The sequence below is a fragment of the Sardina pilchardus genome, chromosome 7 (genome assembly GCF_963854185.1).
Source record: "Sardina pilchardus chromosome 7, fSarPil1.1, whole genome shotgun sequence".
NCBI classification, from domain to species: Eukaryota; Metazoa; Chordata; class Actinopteri; order Clupeiformes; family Clupeidae; genus Sardina; species Sardina pilchardus.
In genome coordinates, this window is record NC_085000.1 from 18342728 (window position 1) to 18365965 (window position 23238).

General features: G+C 43.5%; 1 protein-coding gene across 3 annotated transcripts in view; it reads left to right on the forward strand.

The window, feature by feature from the left end:
* Positions 1 to 20947, forward strand: part of plekhg5b (pleckstrin homology domain containing, family G (with RhoGef domain) member 5b) — a 30023-nt gene extending 9076 nt beyond the window's left edge. The window contains exons 7-20 of one of the 3 annotated variants that reach the window (XM_062541044.1): positions 139 to 308; positions 11501 to 11689; positions 12005 to 12172; positions 12625 to 12720; positions 13561 to 13761; positions 14059 to 14169; positions 14577 to 14726; positions 15150 to 15287; positions 15486 to 15605; positions 16585 to 16717; positions 16832 to 16947; positions 17092 to 17246; positions 17466 to 18473; positions 18909 to 20947. In XM_062541044.1, coding sequence (XP_062397028.1) covers positions 139 to 308; positions 11501 to 11689; positions 12005 to 12172; positions 12625 to 12720; positions 13561 to 13761; positions 14059 to 14169; positions 14577 to 14726; positions 15150 to 15287; positions 15486 to 15605; positions 16585 to 16717; positions 16832 to 16947; positions 17092 to 17246; positions 17466 to 18473; positions 18909 to 18918 — 2765 coding nt within the window. In that variant the 3' untranslated portion in view covers positions 18919 to 20947. Of the gene's footprint in view, positions 1 to 138; positions 309 to 3866; positions 3976 to 11500; positions 11690 to 12004; positions 12173 to 12624; positions 12721 to 13560; positions 13762 to 14058; positions 14170 to 14576; positions 14727 to 15149; positions 15288 to 15485; positions 15606 to 16584; positions 16718 to 16831; positions 16948 to 17091; positions 17247 to 17465; positions 18478 to 18908 lie in introns of those variants that run through there. The other 2 variants (XM_062541046.1, XM_062541045.1) reach the window with 2 other exon arrangements.
* The last annotated feature ends 2291 nt before the right edge of the window (positions 20948 to 23238 follow it).

The window sequence follows — 23238 nt, forward strand, 5'->3', positions numbered from 1 at the left end:
ATTGACACACACACACACACACACACACACACACAAGCACAGACATTTCAAGCTCAATTGTGCATGTTAACAAACCATTATGTGTATCATAAGAAATGTCCCCGCTGTTGACCGTATTTGTATTTGCATATATGGTAGCACGTCCTGGAGATGAACTAAAGGTGGAGCAGTGTGTTCAGGACCTGCGCTCGTTAAGCCTGCCCAACATGAAGCAATGCGGAGGGCAGAATAGCTACATCCTAACCCCACCCGCTGATCGCCCAGAGCATGGCTCCCTGGGACGCCGGGAAAGCAGCGTGGACCTGCTGGTGAGTCTCTAATCATACAGTATCTGCATGTTACTACACGGTACAGTTTCACCTCTCATCCCTCACAACCTACTGTAATCAAGTCTGATTTCCTGTTGCTATTGCTCTTCTATGATTTCCTGGATGTCAACAAGGATGACATACAGTATAATTGTCCAGAATTGACCAGAGTAACAATCAAGAGGTTTTAACCTACCCAGTTAGCTCTTTGGAGTGTCCACAACAGGCCTATTCAACTTGTGGCTCCCAGGCCGTATTCGGGCCAGATGAATTTTAGAATTTTTAAGTCCGGCTGCCATGACTACAATATAATCGATAAAACTGCAGTAGTGATGGCTGCAACAATAGACAATGTCAAGCCCATAGATGTGTAAACGTATTCGGTCAAGACTCCCTGGGCTGTCAATACACATAAATTCCTGCATTTGCCAAGAGAGCAGCAAGCCATGTCTGTCAAAATCCCAAAAAACATCAAATTGATGATGAAAATGTTCCAGTCAGAATTGACAATCAAGAATGTGTTTACTTCACCATCTGCAGCTGGTACTAATCAGGTGCGCTTAACCAGATGGATCATAGAAATAAGACAATAAGGGACATTTTTCAACAAGGCAAAATATTACAGATTGATTAAGTAGATTTGCGAAGGCTCCCTGTAAAGTTATAGTGAGACTCCCCCAAGTTGATAACCCTGTAAACTCAAGCTCTGTGCTCACAAGTCTCTAATCATAAACGTTAAGCAATACAGATGTCTGCTGTGTCTGATCATGTCTCGATCGAAAACATAAAACCTGTATGTAGATGTACATTGGCCTTTTGATTTAAGATTATAGGACTGTTCCATGATTTGCCAGAGGTGGAAGATTTTGTTTTGTACACTGTGTACCCATTTAAGGTGAAGAGGCAAGATGCATGTGTGGGCTAGTCCTGTCCTCAAGGCATGGGGTCAAGTCAGACTAAGTCATACATTGGCACACAGACACGCTTGATTTGCCTCTCAAGCAAGTCAGGACCTAATCTCTCCTGGTTTAGCTGGGAATCGTGATGTCATAAGTCTCTTATTCAGACAGACTATAAAAGGGACACAGACATTTGTTAAATGAAAGCTGTATGTCTCCTAATAATTTTACGTGAGCCTATGTTATGCTGTCCTCTAGTTCCTTCCTACTGTAACTACAACGAACAGGCAGATCATCTGGTAAATGGTAGACTATGGAACTTTTACTAATTTAACAAACTAGTGCAGAGCCCGTAGATGTGGCATTTTTTTGTTCGTATAACAAGAAATTTGGCACTGCACACACTCGTGCCATTAGGATGACACCCACCAAATTTGAGAGCAGTACGACGAGTGGTTCGAGAGTTGCGTGGAACAGACAGACTGACACACAGACAGACGTTCCTTGCATTAATAGATAGATAGATGATCCTCGACCAAGTTTGTTCAGCTGTGTCAGATTACTCAGTGGCTGGTGATTCACTTGGCCCGGCGCTAAGTCATCATGAAGGCCCTACTGTTTAGGCCATGATGATTTCTCTGCCTAATTTAGATTTCACAATTCTCAGAGGTGTGTCAGTACATCATCACACCCTCATCGCAGATTTCTCTCTAAAACTAGTCATGTGGCAAAACCCCCTGTTTCCTCTTTACATTGAACCTGAGCAGTGTTATCCTTCATTTGCTGGAAACGGACCTGATTTAATAGCGCTGTAGCGACTTTCAAAAACAGTTGTTGCTTTCATTATTGTTTCGAGCGTTAGTGTTAAGGTGTGTTTTTTGTGTCGAGGCCTGCTCACTTGTGCTGGTATAATTCATAAGATGTTATGCTTGTCTACTGTTATGCTTTTGGCTTGAAAAGTGTTTTTGGTCTTTCATATTAGTTTTGTTGTACTAATATAGATATTGTGGTTAAGATTGGACAGTTTTGGTCAGATTTATGATCATCAGTATGATCAGTAAAAGATATGTGGAGCTCTACTTTGGAAGGGAGGAGTTGAGGGAATGGTTAGCCTAAGCATTTTCTTACAGTTTTGACAGAGCAATTTTCCTCACTGTCCACATATGTATAGTATTAGGCAGTAATATTAGCTCTTGCCCAACCCTCTGGTTGGTGGTCCATGCATGAGGCTGTGCAGACACTCCCATGAGTGATGAGTGGGCGAGTGTTTGTCTGTGTGCCTGTCTGTGCAAGTGACCAACGACTGGATTTGCGTAACAGTATAATATGGCAGATTACAAGGCACACAGACACACACAGACAGGCACACACATGCACACACATGCACACACACGCTAGTCAGCTGATAGAGTTTTCCTGGAACAGTTTTCAAACACTGTGGTATATACGTCATTACTTCAATTGCATGCAAAATGAGCTTTGTATAATCGTGAGGATCTGATCCTCATTATGGTTCTGCCATGTCAACTGGGATACATGTACATACAGGGCAGAAATGAACATAGCATGGTAACTTCACTAGCAACTCCCTAGCAACCACTACCAGAATGTAAACCTGACAACCATATCAACTGACATGATTCCCCCATTAAGCTGCATAGCGACCACTTTAACCACTACCCTAGCAATACCCTAGCAACCATCATATTTCCCTTATAGCACCTTTCTAGCTTGCTCAACGTGTTTCATAGAATGCATGCTGTACAGATGTTGACTGTGTGTGTGTGTGTATGTGTGTGTGTGTGTGTCTGTGTGTATGTGTATGTATATGTGTGTGCGTGTACTCATGTGTGCATGTATGTGTCCAGACCAGGTTCAGACACAGCTAATGAAATGAGATGTAAATAAGGGAAGGCCAGCCTTGGAAGGGGTTTGAATGACGTGGGTAGATGAACCGTTTCACCAAGCACATCCACCAGTGCTCATTTAGCTCTTTCACATATCATCAGGTGCAGTCAGATTTCAGTGGTCTATCTAACTGACAGATTGCTACTGTGCCAGGCAGCCGTACAAGGAAGCTCAAATGTTCCTGTTCTCACCTCCACTAACCTCCTCATGTCCTTTTCAGTCGTACAACTACTCCCTCAATTTGGAGCTCAAACCTTAAACCTGTTGATTTCCCCACTGACTTTAGACTAGAGTGCCATTGTTTATTGTCTTTGTGTAGGGCTTTATCCTTGTGTTGTATGATGGCATGTGGCATATCGTGGATTATTCCTCAGATCTGTTAGGTCTTGTTTTTTTCTCGTGTTATGTCACGTGTGTGTGTTTGTGTGTGTGTAAGTGTGTTATTGTGTGTGTGTGTGTGTGAATGAGTAGGTTAGAGAGAGAGAGAGAAAGAGGAAGAGAAAACAAATAGTTCAAAGTAGTGAAATGGGTGGGTCATGCAGTCTGTGCTGTTATCAGTGTAGGCTTTAAGCATACAGAGGTGTTAGAAAGGCCACTTTGTTCCGCTTCAGTGAAGGGCTCTACTTATTCAGAGCCCTATAGCAAATTTCATACAGGATTGCCATTTACCAGATCTGTGGATTTTATTCTGACGTGTGAAGTGTTATTCGGGAAGGAACGGTAGAACAAGGCCAATCACTGGCCACTTTGAGATCATGGTGCGCTTCAGTCGACTATCATCTTGGCGTAGCTGGGATTTGCTGCATATTGTTCCTGAGAGTTTGCCATCTCTGCCAACTTCTGGCCAAATGCACTGTCAGGTGAGGCTAAGGAGACCCTTTGAGAGCTTGACATCTTATTTTTCATGTACTGTAATGACAACGCATTCACACATACATGCATACAAACACTAGAGACATACTGTATGTAAAAATAAGACTTGGACAAAGATGTCTGCTAGCGTTGCTAAATGTCACTTGATCTGTTTTCCCCTACCTTATCAGTTCACCAATATTTTTCTGTGTATCTCTCAACAATATGTTATTGCTTTTGGCTGTCATTTCAGACACTGGCAATGCATTTTTCCTGCTATTGTTGAACAGTTACCTAAATTAATTGGTATTGTCTATGTTTTATTTTATCACTACTTGGCTGAATTTCCTATTGTGATGCACTGTTTAGAGCGAACCAAGCCTGTGAGGTGATTTTCTATATGTACAGTGGGGAGAATAAGTATTTGAACCCATACTAAAGTTGACTAAAAAGAGGAATATAAAATAATCTTTTGGAAATTGATCTTAATGCCTTAATTTAAAAAATGAGTAAAAATCCAACCTTTAGGGACACCTCTTTTGTTTGTGAATGAAGAATGTATCGTAAATACATAAATGTTCTTCCTTTAAATACAGGGGTCATGAGTATTTGACCCCTATTAAATTTCCATAGAGGCAGGAATTAAAATACCCCCCCCCCCCCCCCCTCAATCTTGTGTAGATTCCGGGATTCCGTCCATGGTTTCCCGCATCACGGAAATCAAAGGGCCCTACATGGACCTGAATGTGGCATGGGTGCTGACGTACTGTAGCCAGTTGCAATGTTTTTTGAGCTGTCATATTGCACTGCTGCACTGCATTTGGAATAGTTTGCAACAGTGATGTGTGGCTGAAGGCAGACAGGTTTTGTGAGTAAAACATGGACATTGGAATTTTGAAAAAAAACATGGAAATTGTATCAGCAAATAAACACAACACAGGAGTTTCAACAGCAGTATAAATAACAAGGACCCCCTGAGACCTAGTTCCCATCCCTATAGACGATGTCATCAGGGGAGTGGTTTTGATCACTGATTAATCTTTCTCTGTCCTGTCAATGGGCCTTTGTGCTGGAGCTGATTAGATACAAATAAACAGGTAGGAATGTGGAGACTGACGTGGGCACTAGGCAGGAGAGGACTATCATAGTGTGGACAGTTATAACAGAGAGGGTTAAAGCGGAGGATCTTTGGTTATAGTATAGGGGTAGTAGTACAGAGACAAGTATGAGTTGCTGTCAGAAGTGGAAAGACTGTCTAGTGTGTGCTTGCCTTTCTTCTTTGTCTCTCTTAATACTTTTTTGTCCTGAAACATCCTCAGTTTTGTATATTTGTATCAGGGCTGTACGCTAAGCTTTTTCACTAGGAGCACAGGTGCTCCTAAATGAAAAAGTTTAGGAGCACAGAAAGAAATTTAGGAGCACTATGAAATTTCCTTGAAAACCTTCTTGCCTTAAGCAGGATACAGATCATTCACAGCAGTGGCAATCATAGTCTCTGCTCAAACCCTACACACACAGAAAATGGCTTGTCTTGTTTCTATTTCATATTTTGAATTCAGAATTTGTATACATTTTGTTATCAATTTAGCCTATAGCATTTTAGGATCTGCATAATTACTTAGGCCTATAGCTTAAAATATTCAGTAAACTGAATACTTCATATTGATTACACTGTAATGATATTACAGGGGTGGTGTGTAGGTCTAATTGAGTGCCTGTCACTTTAAGATGTACGTAAACATAATTAGATTTCATTCGGTTTTAAAAGAGTCAAGCATAGTTCAAGGATACATCATGTTTTCATTAAATAACTTAAATGTTCAAAAAACGAACAAAGGTAAAGACAAATATTTCTGGTGTAATAGAAAAGATGAGTGTCCACTGCCCAGTAACGTTAACTTCTCTGATTTAGGTAGCCTACCATGGCATGGCATCGTGAGTTGTCACTTTTTCCTTGGTCATGTTTAATTGGCTGGGTGCTTAACTTACTCTACCATGACTCGTCTTGGAGTTTGGTAGGCTATATCTGTTATATCCAATGAGTGACAACCAGAGCTCAAAATAAAACGTTACGTATTCTCCTGATAACGTTAGTGGAATGGAATTAATGTGAATGTAACCTCCATACAAAGACGCAGAGTGGCTATATGATGCGCACATTTGCAATGAAAATGTTCCGCCTTTTTAAAGCAGGTGTAGCCTACACCAAATCGTGGTTAAATCCATCATTTAGACAACAGAATCAGTCGGATTTCTCTCATAGAAGTCAACCAGGCCTATGTCAAATGCAGGCTGGGGTGAAGCTAACACGGTTTCCACACCGTGTTTATCAACCGTGATAATAATAATATTTTAAATGAACACAATTGTAGGCTATATATAGGGTTGCCAACTCTGAGAAAATAAAATACGGAACAAAAATACCGCGGGGGCCGGGGGTCATTGGGGCCCACCTACACGTACCTCCACCCCACATCAAATTATCATTATGATTATCATTATCACAATTATTATTGTTAGACATGCACTTCACTTCATAGCAGTCAATATTTGAAGTGCTAAAAGTGCTTAAAGTGCTATGCATGTGTGCACATGTCCTATGCACATCAGAGGCCTGCTTTAATAATGTAAGATATATTTACAATAGTTCATTGCTTTTGCATGGTTGCATGAGAAATACTTCTGAAAACAACAGCAATTATATGGGTGCTATTGTTTTGGGATGTTTCCCTCATGCATGCATCACAGGCCTACTCCGGTAGGCAAATGGAGAAAAAACTGATATGCTCTATAATGAAATTTCATTTGAATGCCTGAATGTAAAGATCCAGGAAACATAATACCAACTTTTGTCTAGATGGTAAACGGCCGAGCATATAGGCGTAAATTATCTGGAGATCTTTAAAGGCTACAATCTTTTGACCATGTTATAGGCCTATTCAAATTTGACTAAACAATACTCAATGCTAAACAATGTATTGTACAGTCTCTGTTCTGTTTCCATGGAAGTTGCAAGAATCCACGTTGTTAAATGTCGTTACGCCTAATTAAATAGTCTTCCAGGTTGAAGCGGAGCTTTGCCAACAACGTTATTGTGTAGTTTCAGTTTCTGTCGCGCAAACCCACAACCGCATGCATTCAATGAACGTTCATACCACCACTTATTTGTATGACACTGTTTAATCACATCAAACTAGCCAGCATTTCCTCCTAATTGCAGAAACTTTATTTTCTTTTCTGTCGGGCCGCGGTTGCTTGATCCAGATCAATTGCGCAGCTAATTATCAGGTGAAGCACCGGACCTCACTCCATGACCAGCAGGCTCCACGTTGTGTCAGGGAGTTTTTTTGTGTGTGTTTTATGTGTTTTTTTTTTATTGTAGTATGTGTGCATTGAGCAGTTTCTCAAAAATACGGAACAAAGAGCGTTCCGTGTTAGTTCAATACGGAACAAGACTTTTAGGTGTCAAATACGGGACGATTCCGTATTATACGGAACGGTTGGCAACCCTAGCTATATAGTCAACATTCTTATCATGATTTGCCGTTTCAACGGTAGGCTAATCGCTACAAAGTCACCAACTGATAGGCTAACGAACAGATTGAAGAAAAAGAAGAATGGTTTTGGAGTGACATTTCTTGCGTGTGTGAGAGACAGCGAGGTTGATGCTGAAAGCGTGAGTTTCCAGCCAGGAGCGTTAGAGTTGTCATGAAATTTGTATACAGATGCGCGAAAATTGTAGGCCTACTAGCCTATACTTTGATCCACTTGGTGTGGATTTTTAGGAGCAAAATGCGAATAAAAGGGTTGAATTCAGTACTCGCACCTGTGCTCCCATTTCATATTTTCAAGTAGCACAAATATATATTTCCTCGCATTTGCGACGAGGTGCTCGCAGTGTACAGCCCTGATTTGTATGCCTTTCTGATCATGTTATATTTCTAGACAGCTATCCCTATCCATGGGAGTAGGTGTGTGCCCATAATGTTTCCCATAATTAATCATAGCCTGATCAAGGGGGTCCTCACACCAATGTTAAGTTTTGTTAGATGAGGGTTTTAGGTGCCGGTGATAAGATAATGTGTATAGTATTAGCAACTAATGGGATTGAATGCTATTAACCGGATGTTTTGGCCCTACTGCTTCTTTTTCCAGATGTCTTGTCTCTGCCATGGCCATTGCTTCTGGGTTTCTGTTGTAATATCCGCTCCACCAGATTATCTACTCTATAGCAGGAGCATACACAGGTGTGAAGATGACATGGTTGACGTCATTTTTTAAATGGATTATGTGTTTGTGTTTGTGTGAGAGATTTCACCCCTGTTTGTGTTTATTTTGAATGATGGGATGTTTTTAGTTAGTCAGTGTTGTTTTAGGGGTTTCCCTATTACTCTGAGAATATCCGGTAAAGGGCAGTTAGGCTTTCAGTAACATGCCGTGGTTTACTCTTTTGTTATTAATTTCAATTGTACAGGTTAATCTCGGGAAATCTATGCATGTGCCATAGTTTGGTGTAGTTACTATTCACTTGTTCCTTTCCACTGGATGGCAAAAATAACAAGAGGTGGAGCACTTAACTGACTTCATGTTTTTCAGAGCTGGCAGAGATAAGCCTAAATCTCTCCGGCCTCTGTTTGCTGTTTGTGAAAAGCTTGTCACATGCACAAGGCTGTATTTACATGCTCCGCCTATATTTGGGAAATTATTAAAGGCAAAGGCTTTTCTGGGAATGATTTCATCCCACTTCTCCAATCACTGTTCTGTCATGAAGACACTTCCTTGCACTTCATTTGTATGGCCATGATAGCATGTGTGATCTGAGTATAATCACTGTTTTCATTTAAAGGACTTTACGTGAAAGAATTCCGTTAGTTCCAAAAGTTCCGTTAGTAAAGTGATCACATATTCTCTGCTCTGAACAGAGCAATGGAAATCATTGAGTTGAGAAGACAGAACCAAAAAAGGCTGTGTTTTATTAAGGCAACATAAACCACAACTGATCAAATGAGTATGAGTGTGAGGTGACCAGAGAGAGGTGATTCATACTAAACGTAAGGACACGTAGGAGGAGAGGGATGGTGACCAATAGACCAGCAGACAAAAAGACGTTCTGAGAGGGAGTCAATGATGGGTGTCTAAAGGGGCGGTCTCCCCTGCAAGCTGTTCGCTCCAGTCCCTCCTGTGTCCCTGGGCACCCCCCCTCCTTTCCAGCACACTCAATGGGGTGATATCCTGCTAGTTACCGTAGCAATGGGACTGGGAGCGTGAGCTATGTGTAAGTGTTGGCTCAGCCTTCCTAGTCTCACCTTCAGGAGTAGGAATGTGTGAGCAAGGAGTCTCACTATTCTGGAAGGTTACAGCAGGAAACCTGAAAAAGACCGTTGCTGTTTTTGCTTTCCATACCATTTGATTATAGGCTGTGATCAGACCGCCTATCTAGAGTTTAGCTAGAGAGAACAATATGTGGACAGGATCATGAATGGCAGGTCTAAGGGTAGAATCTGTTGAAGGATTGCCATGGTGTCTCCTGGATTGGACATGCCACTGTCAGCTTTGGTGAGTAGGAACCTCAGTGAGAGTAGCAGTCTCATGCTACGGTAGGACATCCTTTTAAAGACTGTTTTCTTTTTATGGGAAACTGAATGTCATTTTTCATCTGGAAAGTAACGACTGTTAGACACTGACATTTCAGTTCAGCTTCAGAGCACCATGTCTGGAAAAAGTACTCCTCTCTCGACCAAGTGACATGATTACTTCCACACATTTTACTGAATAGTTATCCTAGTTTACTTCCTGTCCCCAGAGACCTTGTAGTTCCTGCCACCTGTGTGGAGACATGTCTAAACATTCTGTAGCTGCAAGGAGGTTATGGTTTGGTATCAGTTTCACTCTGTGTGGCTTGTATACAGTAAAAAAACAAACAAATACATTGTGTGTTGCTGGACTGATATCTTCTGGCCTGGTGTCCCTTATTTCATCTCCATTGATTATTTGATTGGGGTTAGGACGGTTCTGTGTCTGCTTTACATGGGAGAACAATGGATGACTTCAGAGCTATCATTTTAGGTCAGAGGTGGAAAAGTCCAGCTTCAGAAAGTAAAAATCCAACCATGTATTTGCACTTAACACAGGTGATCTCACTAATTAGCTGCTCTAATTAGAATCAGCTGGTTTAAATGAATGGTTGGCACAGATACAGTATGTGATAGGACGTTTACTTTCTGAAGCTGGACTTTTCCACCTCTATTTGAGGTCATGTTGTGTTATATCAGGAGTCCCCCGGGACGCTGCATGTGAGTGAAGGGAAAGTATCTGAATTCAAGCTTGCAAGAGGGCTGATGTCATTCTGCTGAAGGAAATCCCAGTGTACAGTAGCTTCTTATGGGCTCTTTTGCTCATCTCTCTCTCTGTGCATTGACTCATTTCATGCTACTGTAGCTCTCTGGGTGTAAGATTCAAGATTTATGGGGAATGTTTTTTTTTTTTTTTTTAATATGAAGGATGCTTCATGAAATTAGTACAGAAAAGCATAAGTATATTTATGTACACGCAACACGGCTGCTCATTGCACAATTCCTTACAAGAAGTTTAAGAGACTCACTGATAATAAATAACTACTTAATAAGTACTAGGTATATCTTCCTGCTTCATTGGAACCCTGTAGCATCTGGATAGGAACAGTTACATGACATGGGAGGGAAGGTGGGAATTTCCCTAGCCTGTGTAACTGCTGACTTGTCAACAGGAGGGATGCTTCCTCACTGTCGTCCCTGGCACGTTCATAGCTGTATAATCTGGTAGTGAGTCTGAGGCACTCGAAAAGGTTTTTTTTTTTAATAAAAAGCCTTTATTAAATTTGGCTATCCATTAATGGATAGCCAAATTTAATAAAGGCTTTTTATAAAAAAAAATACCTTTTCCATTAATGGATAGCCAAATTTAATAAAGGCTTTTTATAAAAAAAATATCTTTTCGAGTGCCTCAGACTCACTACCAGATTATATATTTTTGGATCTCCAAACTGATGAGCACTGGAGGTATACTTTTTGATTTTCTACACCCAAGCAGCACTCCTGGTTATACGAGTTTGACGTTCGTAGCTGTGAGGACCTGTCTGTTAATCTACGATTTCCATAAAGGCTCAGGCCACTATACAAACTTTAACCTCCAAACTATAGCCAGAGATGTAATTGTCTGCATGCATAATGGCAGTCATCAACATTTGTGAACACTGTATTATAAACAGAGTAGGAGAACTCAAACGTCTGTGTTGATGACTTCAGATAAGGTGTGATTCCCATGGGTTTGCTAATTCAGATACGGTCTGATTCGCATGGATCTGCTGATTCAGATAAGATCTTATTCACATGGGTTAGCTGATTTGTGTCGATCAAAAATGAGTGAAACCGAGATATGGATAAACAGACAACAGTCTGAGCTGTGTTTTGTGGTTTTCAAGATGTTGCAAAATAAATCTCTCTCTCCCCCCCCCCCCCCCCCCTCTCTCTCTCTCTCTCATTTGCACACTTCCAGGGTCAGGCTCGCCGCCGGAAGAACATGACAGAGTTTCTTGGTGATGCAAACATTCCATCCCCAGACGCATTGGCCCAGCTGGGCGGCTCCCTGCCTCCTGCCATCATTCCAGGGCCTGAGAGCTGGAAGAACCGCGCTGCCAGCCGATTCAGTGGCTTCTTTGGTGCCGGCAACATGACCTTCGGCAAGGTTAGACAGCCATCTCAATTTCTCTCATCTGTCACTCTGATTCCTCATAGGCTAGATGAGTGATTAGGGTTTTTTTGGCTAAGATTGATTTAATGTAAAACCAGCATTAGAAGAATGTCATCCCAATTTAATTTCATATCTAACTTTATGGCTAAATAAACTGTAAACACACACTTTTCATTGCTTGGGAGGAGGAATGGGTTGCGTGTGTGTGTGTGTGTGTGTGTGTGTGTGTGTGTGTGTGTGTGTCATCAGAATGCATCCATCCACTGAGGCATCCAGTAAATGTATAATAAATTCTGTGTATGTTGGTAGGAGGTGGACCGTGTGGAGCAGCTCCAGCATAAGCTGCACACATACTCACACTATGGGCTGCCAAAGGTCCCCCCTCAGCTGGCCTTCCACCAGGACTCATGGGAAGGGGAGGAGGACAGCAATCTGAACCTGGAGGAAAGCTGGCAAGAGCTACTAGACCAGCCAGAGGTACAGTAGCACACACACACAGGCACACACTACCATCACCATACATTACACATAGGAGACCCTAGGAGATCACAAGACTCACATCATCAGCTCAAACACCTGCTTGCACAAGTTGCCATGTTCCTGCTCTTCACTGTTAGTGGTTGCACTACCACCTTGACACACACCTCATACTGCATCACAGTACGAATCCTCAATACATTCATGTGCATCTTTATCTTTAGTATGTTTTACTGTTCTTTTTAGTCATGTTGATTAGCTGATTTTGCTTTTTAGCATCCTGTTTACATTGTAGTGTAAGTTGTGTGTGGTGTCTTAAGCTGCTGTGAGTGGGACCTTGAATTTCCCCTTGGGGATCAATAAATTATCTACTGTATCTATCGATCTCTCTATCTCTCTATCTCTCTATCTATCTATCTATCTTTCTATCTATCTTGTGTGTTGGTTTGCAGACGCTGAGCAGACGGCAGTTCCACCAACAAGAGGCCATCTGGGAGCTGTTACACACAGAGGTCACCTACATCAAGAAACTCAGAGTCATCACAGATGTACGTTTACGTCCTTCCGTCCCAGACTAGACGGTTCTCCTTTTGCTAGTCTCACTGTGTTATGGGTGTTACATGCTTAGAGGTACTGAAGGCTGGGACTGAAAACATTCTCCTCCAGAGGGCCATTCTAACATTGAGGAAGTGAAGCGCTCAATGGTGTTTTTTGCCCCCAACGGCACCTTCCAGGCAGCACAGCCTAAAAGGCACTACCTTTACCCTATTCCTAACCTTAACCCCCTCAACCCTCATCCTACCCCTAAACTGAGGGGAGTAGTGCCTTGAAGGCAGCGCTGCCTGGAAGGCACCATTGAAGGCAAATAATAATACCAAAGACCAAGGAAAGCACAGGCCTGTCATTGAATGGCTGAATGAAACAAAGCATTTGATGCTGTTACGCCAAATGCTTATTTTAAAGGATGCCTACCCTAGCTAGCCTGTTTGAAGGCCTGGCTTTTTCAAGCTTTGTGAATCAGTCTGGCATACCCTGAAATTACACACACACACACACACACACACACACACACACACACACACACACACACACACACACACACACACACACACACACACACACACACACACACACACACACAAAATTCAGAGTCCTCTTTTCTCTTCTTTGCCAGAGAAAAAGAATCAAACGTCATTTCAATCAAACGTTAAGCCTGTAAGGTCTTTGATTGTAGACATTTTAATTGTTAGACAGCTCTCTCTGTTAGAAGGTTACAGCAAAAGCCGTGGATACATTTAGACTTGAAGTGGAACTCCAAGCTGTGGCCTATTCTGTGCTCTTTGGCAGGGTTTTATGCTGAAACCTTTCTTCTGTATGTCCTCTGGCAGTTGTTCTTGTGTGGGCTGCTGAACCTGCAGGACAGTGGACTACTGGGTGAGGTGGAGCCAGCACGTCTCTTCAGCAATGTGCAGGACCTGGTGCGGGTGCACACGGCGCTCTGGGTTCAGGTCATGCAGCCAGCGCTCGACAAAGCCAGACGGCGCCGCACCCCACTCAACCCAACAGACCTGCAGCCAGGCTTCAGAACAGTGAGACCCGCTCATACATAGTCATCCACAGACAGACAGACATACAGACACACACACACACACACACACACACACACACACACACACTCATGCTTACACTTCAACACAGTGATATAACATCACACATAGTCAGATTATAGCATGCATGAATGTTTACACATTGACATCTTAATGGCTTGTTTACTGTAAAACATGTACTGTAATGTGCATTAATATTGCATATACTGTATATAATGTGCATTAACTATTGTGTGTGTGTGTGTGTGTGTGTTTGGTATTATACTTGTCTGTGTGTAGTTTGCCTCTAGGTTCCAGCCTTATATCCGCTACTGTATGGAGGAGGAAGCGTGTATGGAGTACATACGCACCCTGCTCAGAGACAATGAGCTATTTAGGATTTATGTAACTGTAAGTACTTACATGCACAGGAGTGTGAGTGTCAGTGTCAGTGTCAGTGTGAGTGTGAGTGTGAGTGTGAGTGTGAGTGTGAGTGTGAGTGTGAGTGTGAGTGTGAGTGTGAGTGTGAGTGTGATTGTGATTGTGATTGTGATTGTGAGTGTGAGTGTGAGTGTGAGCGTGAGCGTGATTGTGAGTGTGAGCGTGAGCGTGAGCGTGAGCGTGAGCATGAGTGTGTGACTGTGTGAGCGTGAGCGCGTGAGCGCGTGAGCGCGTGAGCGCGTGCGTGTGAGCGTATGAGCGTGAGCTTGAGCGTTTATGTGAGTGTGAGTGAGCGTGAGTGTGAGCGTGAGTGTGTGTATGTGTATAGAGGGGGTTGTGTGTGTGATATCAACCTCTTCTTCTGATGTGTTGAACAGTGGGCTGAGACACACAAGCAGTGCAACCGTCTGAAGCTGGTGGACATGCTGGTGAAGCCTCATCAGAGACTCACCAAGTACCCCCTCCTGCTCAAGAGCATCCTGAAGAAGACCGACGAGCCTGCTGCGCGGGACACTCTCAACAGGATGGTGAGAGATGGAGGGACAGGGACGTTACAAAGTAATAAAGTAATAAAGTAATAAAGTAATAAGTAATAAAGGACTCGAAAAGCACACGAGAGCGCAGACCTCCGTGGCTGCTCCGCCAAGTGAAAACGTAAACCACCTCCTGGATCCATACGGTGATACGGATCACTCCCAAAATTTAATGGGAGTCATTTCAGACCTTTCCTGACATAGACAGGCAGACAGGCAGACAAACAAACCTGATGAAAACTTTGGCGGAGGTAATGAGAGTAATAAAGAGAAAGAAAGTGATCTGGCCTTGTGAGAGAGATCCTGGAGATGCGGAGAGAGTAGAGTGTGGACATGTGCACAAGAGAGCAGAATTGTGAATCTCTGTGTGTGTATATGTGTGTGTGTGTGTGTGTGTGTGTGTGTGTGTGCATGCAGGTGGTGTGTGTGGAGGGCTTCATCAACAGTGTGGACTCTCAGATGCATCAGCGTCAGGAGCAGCAGAAGCTGGCCGATATTTCTGCTCGGGTGGACGCCTACGAGACCACAGAGGGCAACAGTGAAGAGGTGGAGCGGGTGAGGACCCCTGTACAACCCACTGGCCTCAAACCAATACATGTATACATTTACTGCTCACAGAAGCCATCCACACAAGTCTTGTAGTCTAAACAATGATTAGCAAAATATATACAGACAAGATATCATTTTGTTCAGTTGGCAAAATGTTAACATGAGTAGCATATACGTATACCCAACATGTGGACTTTTTTTCAGATCCTGCGGGAGTTCAGTCGCTTTGATCTGATGGCCCCAATGATTGACACCTCGCCAGAGGAGACTCGGCAGCTGCACCTGGAGGGGACGCTGCGCATGAAGGAGGGAAAGGACAGCAAGGTGAGCAAAGCGACCTTTCACCTCACAACCTCTCACCTCACAACCTCTAGCCTCACAACCTCTCACCTTACAACGTCTAGCCTTACAACCTCTAGTCTTACAACCTCACAGCTGACAACCTCTAGCCTTACAACCTCTCAGCTTACAACCTCTAGCCTTACAACCTCTTACCTCACAACCTCTAGCCGTACAACCTCTAGCCTTACAACCTCTCAGCTTACAACCTCTAGCCTGGTAAATCCAGACCCTGCAATCTTTCAGATTAAGGGTCTGGCCACGAATAATGAGAGAGGCAGCACCAAGCGTGCATTTCAAAAATCTCACTGCACGCAATTGGATAACAATATGACCAATGTTTACTCTGACTTATTCCAGACTTCGATGCAATTGGATAACACTACGACCAATGTTTATCGACTTTGAACGATGCAGCGTTGTCGTCTTCAATTTAGCTTGCCTTTGGCCCTCCTATATCAGATACACCGGTTTGATTGGTTACCCCCCATGGTTGGGGTAAATGTAACATGCATCATTGCTCTTTGCCAGAGTATCTTGCAGACAAAATTTAAATTGTGTTCTCGCGAGAACTCTGGATTTCCAGGGTATACAAGCGCTAGTCTGAACAACAGACTACTGCACAGCCAGGCTGCATCACAGAGTCAGTTGTGCTGCACCACACAGCAGTCTCAGAAGAAGTGAATCACTGGAGGCACTTAATCCTCCTTACACAGGAGGGAACAAGACAGAGCTTTGGCACAGATAGAAACGTGGAGAGGTCTCAGCTGAAAACGCCCGCCTTCTTTTTTCATCTCATGACTACTAGAGACATGGTGCTAGTAGGGTGCTTCTCTAATGAAGAAGGCAAAATATCAGAATCCAGGCACTGACATGTCATGCTTATCCGGACTCAAAGTGTGTGTGTGTGTGTGTGTGTGTGTGTGTGTGTGTGTGTGTGTTTGTCCATTTGTTCATCCCTTAGATGGACGTGTACTGTTTTCTATTCACGGACCTGTTGCTGATCACTAAGCCTGTGAAACGTGTGGAGAAAGTGAAAGTGATCAGGCAGCCCCTCCTCATACACAATGTTGTGTGCAGGGAGCTCAAAGATCCTGGTAAGAAACACATTTTGTTTGTGCCGTAAATAAAAATATGATTCTTTTATTCCTTTTCTTTCCTGAATCCTCTTTTTAATTCACACCTGTATTATAATCTTATGTCTCCTTAAGGCTCATTTGTGCTCGTTTACCTCAACGACTTCAAGATTGCTGTGGCTGCCTACTCCTTCCAGGCCAACAGCGCCACCCAGGGGCGAAGCTGGATAGATGCGATCTGTAATGTGCAGGTACTATAAGAGCATCAGTGAAAGTTCCCTTTGAAAGTCTCAATTATCCCAAACTTTGTGTGATAATGTGTGTGTGTTCGTGTGTGTGTTCGTGTGTGTGTGTGTGTGTGTGTGTGTGTGTGTGTGTGTGTGTGTTTATTACAGAACCAGCTGCAGCGGCTACGTAGCGAGGAGACTCAGCGGAGACAGGCATGTCTCCAACAGAGGCTGGAGGAAGAAGAAGAGGCAGAGGAAGACCAGAGCAGTAACTCTACAGCCAGCTCCCCTTCCCTCCAGCAACGACAGGCTCTCCAGATCAGGTGCACACACACTCACTCACAATCCATCCAATAGTAACCATGAATATGTTACATGTGCATTTTAAAATGTACTACTTGGTACATTACTATTACTTTATAAATGAGTGCATGTTAGAACAATTTCACTTGAAAACACGAACACACACAAACGTATTTTTTTGCTTACCAAGAACAAAATAATTTACAATTTTTTTTGTATTCCTCACTGTCTTCTTTCAGTGCATCTGAAGGCTCGTCAGAAACTCTGCCGGTGATGGACGTGGAACCCAGTGGAACTCTTGCCGGATCAAGGGCTCCCGGAGCTAACAAGACCCCTCCACCCCAGGGTCAGGAATTTGTATCCAGCGCGACGGAAGACGATCGACAAACGGGTGTGGAGGAGATCAGCCCCCAAAGTCGCTCCCTATCCATGGACAGTGCTTATGGAACGCTCTCTCCCCAGTCATTGCTGGAGCTGCCGACACCACCCGGTAAGAACGGCGGAGGGGACATGGACAGAGACCGGGAGGAGGACCGGGGGACGCCGTGTGCGGTAGCCGAGCTGGAGGACGAACAAAAGGAGGGGAGGACAGAGGACAAAACAGGGGGAGACGTGGCGTCATGTGACTCGCACGTGGCTCAATCCCAGAAGCCCAGGCGGAGGGCGCCGGTACAGATGCGCATACAGACGCTGCAGACGCTCGCTAACAAGTCCCGCTCGGAGGACAACCTCCTCCAGCGTCTCCACGCCAACCCCTCGGCTGCTGCTTCTGCTGTCTCGTGTGCCGCCGCCAACGCCAGTGTCTCAGCCAAGCTGTGGCAAGGTGCAGGGGAGACGAGAGAGTGCGCGGCAGTGTCACGCAGGATGAGCCACAGCAGGAGCCTGACCGAGCTGGACCCTGGAGGAGAAGGGGACACTCTCTCCAAACCGACGGGGGAGCGGACGCCGCCTGAGATGTTTGAAGAAGATCACCTGACCCTCAGCCTGCCCGCCGGGAGTCTCTCGGGTGCGTTGCGGACGGCTTGGGGCTCGCCGCGCGGCGGAGACGTGGACGTCCCCGGCGCGGAGATTGAGGTCACGGGGGGGCTCTCTGGGGGTCAGGAGGAGGAGGAGCACGCGAAAGACCCCGCCTCCGTGGAAGAGGTGGCCAATAAGAGGTCTCCTGGTCAGCAGCATAAGAAGCTCACGCTGGCCCAGCTGTACCGCATACGCACCACGCTGGTGCTCAACTCCACACTCACTGCCTCGTAAGTACTGTATGCGTGAGCGCGTGGGTTTGTGTTTCAGGAAGTTTAAGTCACCAGCTTATTGGTGTATTGTTTGGACCATAAACCATGAGGTTTAAGAATTTATGTTAATTGAAGTTTGCAATGTATTTCTTTAGTATGTTGCATTGAATGCAACCTGATGCTCGCTTGTTTGTTATACAGCCATTATTCCTTCTTTGTTTGATTATGTAGGACTTCCTAAATAATCTTGTAAACATACCAACGTAACATAACCAACTTAGTGTAAACAGAGCTCAGCAACCATATCAGTGACCTTCAAATCATAAATGAATTATGAGAGCTGATTTGAAGTAGTCTGCTCAATGTCAAATCATCATCTTTGCTCTACCTGTCATTTTTCTCATGACAACTTAATTTATTCTCTGCATTCATAGTTATCTTTTTTATCTCCAGGGAGGTGTAGCCAAAGTGGCAAGCACCCAGATGCCATCTCTTGCACATCAGAGTGTGAACCACGTCGTTCAACACAACGCAAATGCACTTAAAAACTGAGTTCTGGGACTGCCTTGCTGTAAAACCCTCATCGATCTGTAAATGCTACCTTGTTTTTCGTTAGCACATTTTAAGGTATTTCTTGTCTTTCTGCATAGGCAGAGTAGCACAGGCTCGTATTTTGCACTTTGTAGCACAAGCAGCATTGAAGAGAGAGTTTTTTTTTTGAGTTACTGTATGAGGTAAAGCAAGTCCCGCTATTACAACTACTGTTACGGAACCTTTGAGGAGGAAGTAAACCACGGACTTCTGGTAAGCCGTTGGCACACAAGCAAAAGATAAGAGGGCCACGAGGGAGAGAATGGACCTGCATGCAGGACTATGGCAACATCCAATGATCAAGGCTTGGGGTTGAACTACATTGAGAGCTGTAGCTGAACAAGTCCTTTGGTTTGTGGGGAATGTGCCTTGAATTTGACAATTCAAAAACAATGTAGTGTTCTGTTTTAGAGCAGTTGTTGGTTACACCAGTGTGGCATGTTTAAGATATGCCACTGCCATGGTAGATATTCGATACATCACGTATGCCATAGTATAACACATTTATAGAAATTAACATTGCTGTATGTGACTCTGAAAAAACAATTAGCCTTTCCTTTCCTTTTTCCTTCAACATTCTGTATCAAACATAGTACATTCCCTCTACGTTCTATATTAAATTGGGTTGTGGCCTAGTGGTCAGGCATCGGGGGGTCCAAGTGAAACACTGAAAGGTTGTGAGTCCCAGGGACTGCGTCCACTGTGTCCCTGGCCAAGGCACTTAACACTGAGTTGTTTCAGGGGACTGTCCCTGTTGTTAGCTTACTCGCGTAGCATAAGCGTCTGCTAAATTACAAACAAAAACACTTTACTATGTTATAACTTGTCGAAAAGTGGGCTAATTGTACTACTACAGAGCACAATGTGTCACAAATCAGGAAATTAATATATGTACCAAGATGTAAATGTGAAAGGGGCTTCATTTGAGAAGGAATTTAAGCAGCACATGTTCTCAATGTGTGCCAATTCTCTCTCTCTCTGTGTATGTGTGTGTGTGTGTGTGTATGTGTGTGTGTGTGTGTCATGCGCATGTGTATGTGTGCATGTGTGTGTGTGTGTGTGTGTGTGTGTGTGTGTGTGTGTGTGTGTGTGTGTGTGTGTGTGTGTGTGTGTTTATGTGTGTGCGCAGGCGCGCACACTAAAGAGTTGGATGGACAAAATAATTACTTGACTTCAGCCAAAAATGAATTTACCAGCTGCTGGATTTTTAAACAGTTGAAAGCCGGTTCCAGACCGGAGTACAGCAGAATAGCTACTATAGAATAGGATGTGTGTACCTTAACTTGGATAAAGAATTTGTTACATAATAGCATTACATACTTTATACATTTTTGTGAATAAATGCGGAACAATTGAATAAAAAAAGAAGAGGTTCAACAGTGTACCTAGTGGATGAAAGAAAAACTCTTTGTCAATAACAAGGCAATTAAAAGTTCTAACTATTTGCAATAGAACAAAACTACAACTTTACTGTACACACATTGCTGATATAACTGAGGGATCTGTTGGCCGTATTATGATTTTGTATAATGGTTTAGCGTAAGCGAGTTATACTATACCTATACTGTTGGTGCCTCAGGATCAAACATAGTGATCTACCTGTTTTTTTTTTTTTTTAACTCAACATGAACCATGCAGCTGGACGTTAACCGTGGTCCCCAACAACATCCACATGCTCTGCTAAACGAACTATCTTATACTTCCCATTTCCATTCTATTGTCCGTTGTTTTGTTTTTTATATACACTTTTTACTTTTCTGTTATATTTATTAAGGCTTTGCTGTTTATACATATAAAAGAGACATTTTTAGTTTATTTAATGTGTTTTGTATATTTAGTTTAATCATGTCTTCAGTTACTGCTAAAAAGGCATTAAGAGCAATTACATTCTCTGAACAATGTTGGACTGTTGTGTTTGCTTAAACTTGAAAAAAAAAATGAAAAGAAGAAAAAAATGAACCGCAAAAGTCTTCATTACCCTTTTTGTTATAAAAATGTGATACAGCAGCTGTATTCACAGCATAAGGACACACGGTAATAAATACAGATGTTTTGGATTCTGTTGTTGACAAAGATCTAGCGAAGGTGGAAGAATTTCGGTGCATGCTGTATGCTGAGCTGTTTACTGATGACTGCTATGGCAAGAAATCCAGTGATTTCAATTTATTTCAGTGATGCCACTGCATTTTAGTACAGAACAATTCAATATACATAAAGACAAATGTACAAACAAATGGGACTTATTTGCTTTACTCTCTGTGGTCCAATGAATAGGTTACCTTATAGGTGAGAATTTCACGTTTATAAAAGTCTTTGACAAATCAAATCCTTATATTACTACAGTTCAGAAATACATTTTAACCTCTTTACCTCTCAAACACCACATTTTGTCATATTCCCTTTCTGCCATCATCTCCAAGATCATGTCAAGGTTACAGATGAGCAACGGAGATGATGCAATGATCTGCACTGCAATGTGGATTGCTATAGACATGGTGGCTGTTAGGCCTGCCCTGGGCTGACACTGGGCATCCAGTGCGTCCAGCAATGGGGTCGTCTCCCTGTTGGTCAGCTGGGACAGCGTTAAGCCATAGATGGCGCACCAGCACCACCAAGTGGCTGATCGCTCTGCCCTACACCAGGGCTGCACTGCTAGGCCAGGTCAAGCCAGGTCAGTTCCCGGGAGAGGGGGCAGACTCCTGCCGAGCATCATCCCCAACTCTCTCCTCTGAGTTTGGCTCCAGTGAGCTACTCTTGGAGGCCACAAGGGACACCTGGGGCCTCTCTCAATCGTCTTTTTAATCTATCCTCCCTTCCTTCCTCAGTCCTCATTCCCACTGATCTAGTTAACGAATGACGGGGTGGCAACAATGGGATAGTCTATCCAGTGTTCTTTATAGATCAGTGGGAACTAACCTGGAGGACAGAGGTTGAGAGGTTGAGAGGGGGCCTTGGTCATCATCGTGAGACCCCAGAGAGCTGCCTGGAGAGGCCACAGCAAAATCACCAGACCGGCAAATTTGCCTCCCCCTGCTCGACCAGCAGCCGCTCAGGAAGTGTGAACGTTTTACCGAAGGGGACGGACTGGGTCCTTCAGTCCCAGCCCCTCTCACAGTGTGGACAGAAATTGCTGGACCACCAATGCTGTCCGCATGGGATATACCCAGAAAAGCTAAATGCAGACTGAATGCGGGTCCAGGCCAGGGCAGGGATGAACTGGCCACATCCTTGAACACACCGCTTCATCTAGACATATTTGATTTTGAGATTTGCTTTTTCAGAAAGAAAAACAGTATTCCCTTATGGCGGTGGCCTCTTTCAGCAGGATAATGTACTCTGCCACAAAGCAAAAATGGTTTAGGAATGGTTCAATGGATCTGCTGCTAAGGTCTTAGTGCCAGTCAGATACCAAGGTCTAGTCACTGATCTATAAAGAATACGGTAATAAGGTATTCTTTATAGATCAGTGGGTCTAGTGGAGTCCATGCCTCGACCGGTCAGGGCTGGTTTGGTAGCAAAAGGGGGGCCTACACAATATTAGGCAGGTGGTCATAATGTTATGGTTGATCAGTGTATGTCTCAAATGAGTGCGTTGAGATTCAAAAGAGGAAAAAAATGTACACAAATATACCAATAGAGGGCACTGCTGTCTCAGTGGTTTTGGCTATTTGGGCTCTTGGGGCTTGGGAGTTTTAGAGAGAGTTATGTACTAAATCGATCATCATATGTGGATTAATCATGAATAGCTATGAATATTTGTACACACTTTTGCAACTTTTGAGTTGATACCTGGTTACATTTACTTAGATAGTTCAAGAACCTTAGGAAGTCTCAGGTAATGCTCAGATGTTCATTGTTGCAAGTTAATTATAAAAAGAAACACATTTCATAAAGGTCAGATCACTCTACCTCTCATGCTAATGAAAGACAGCTGCCCTCTAAACTGGCCAACTACTGTGTACTTACCATGGAATGTCTCAGGGTACACAAGGCAAGTTTTGGGGGTTGATGATGGTAAACCAAAACCAGAGTATGAGTTAATACCAAGCCAGTTTAGGTGGGATAGCCATTTTAGGATAAGGGTACAGTGCAAATTGTGGGATAGCTATTTTAGGATAAGGGTATAAGTTGTGGGATAGCCATCTTAGGATAAGGATAAGATAAGAGTCATCAGTCCACACTGAAGTGACAG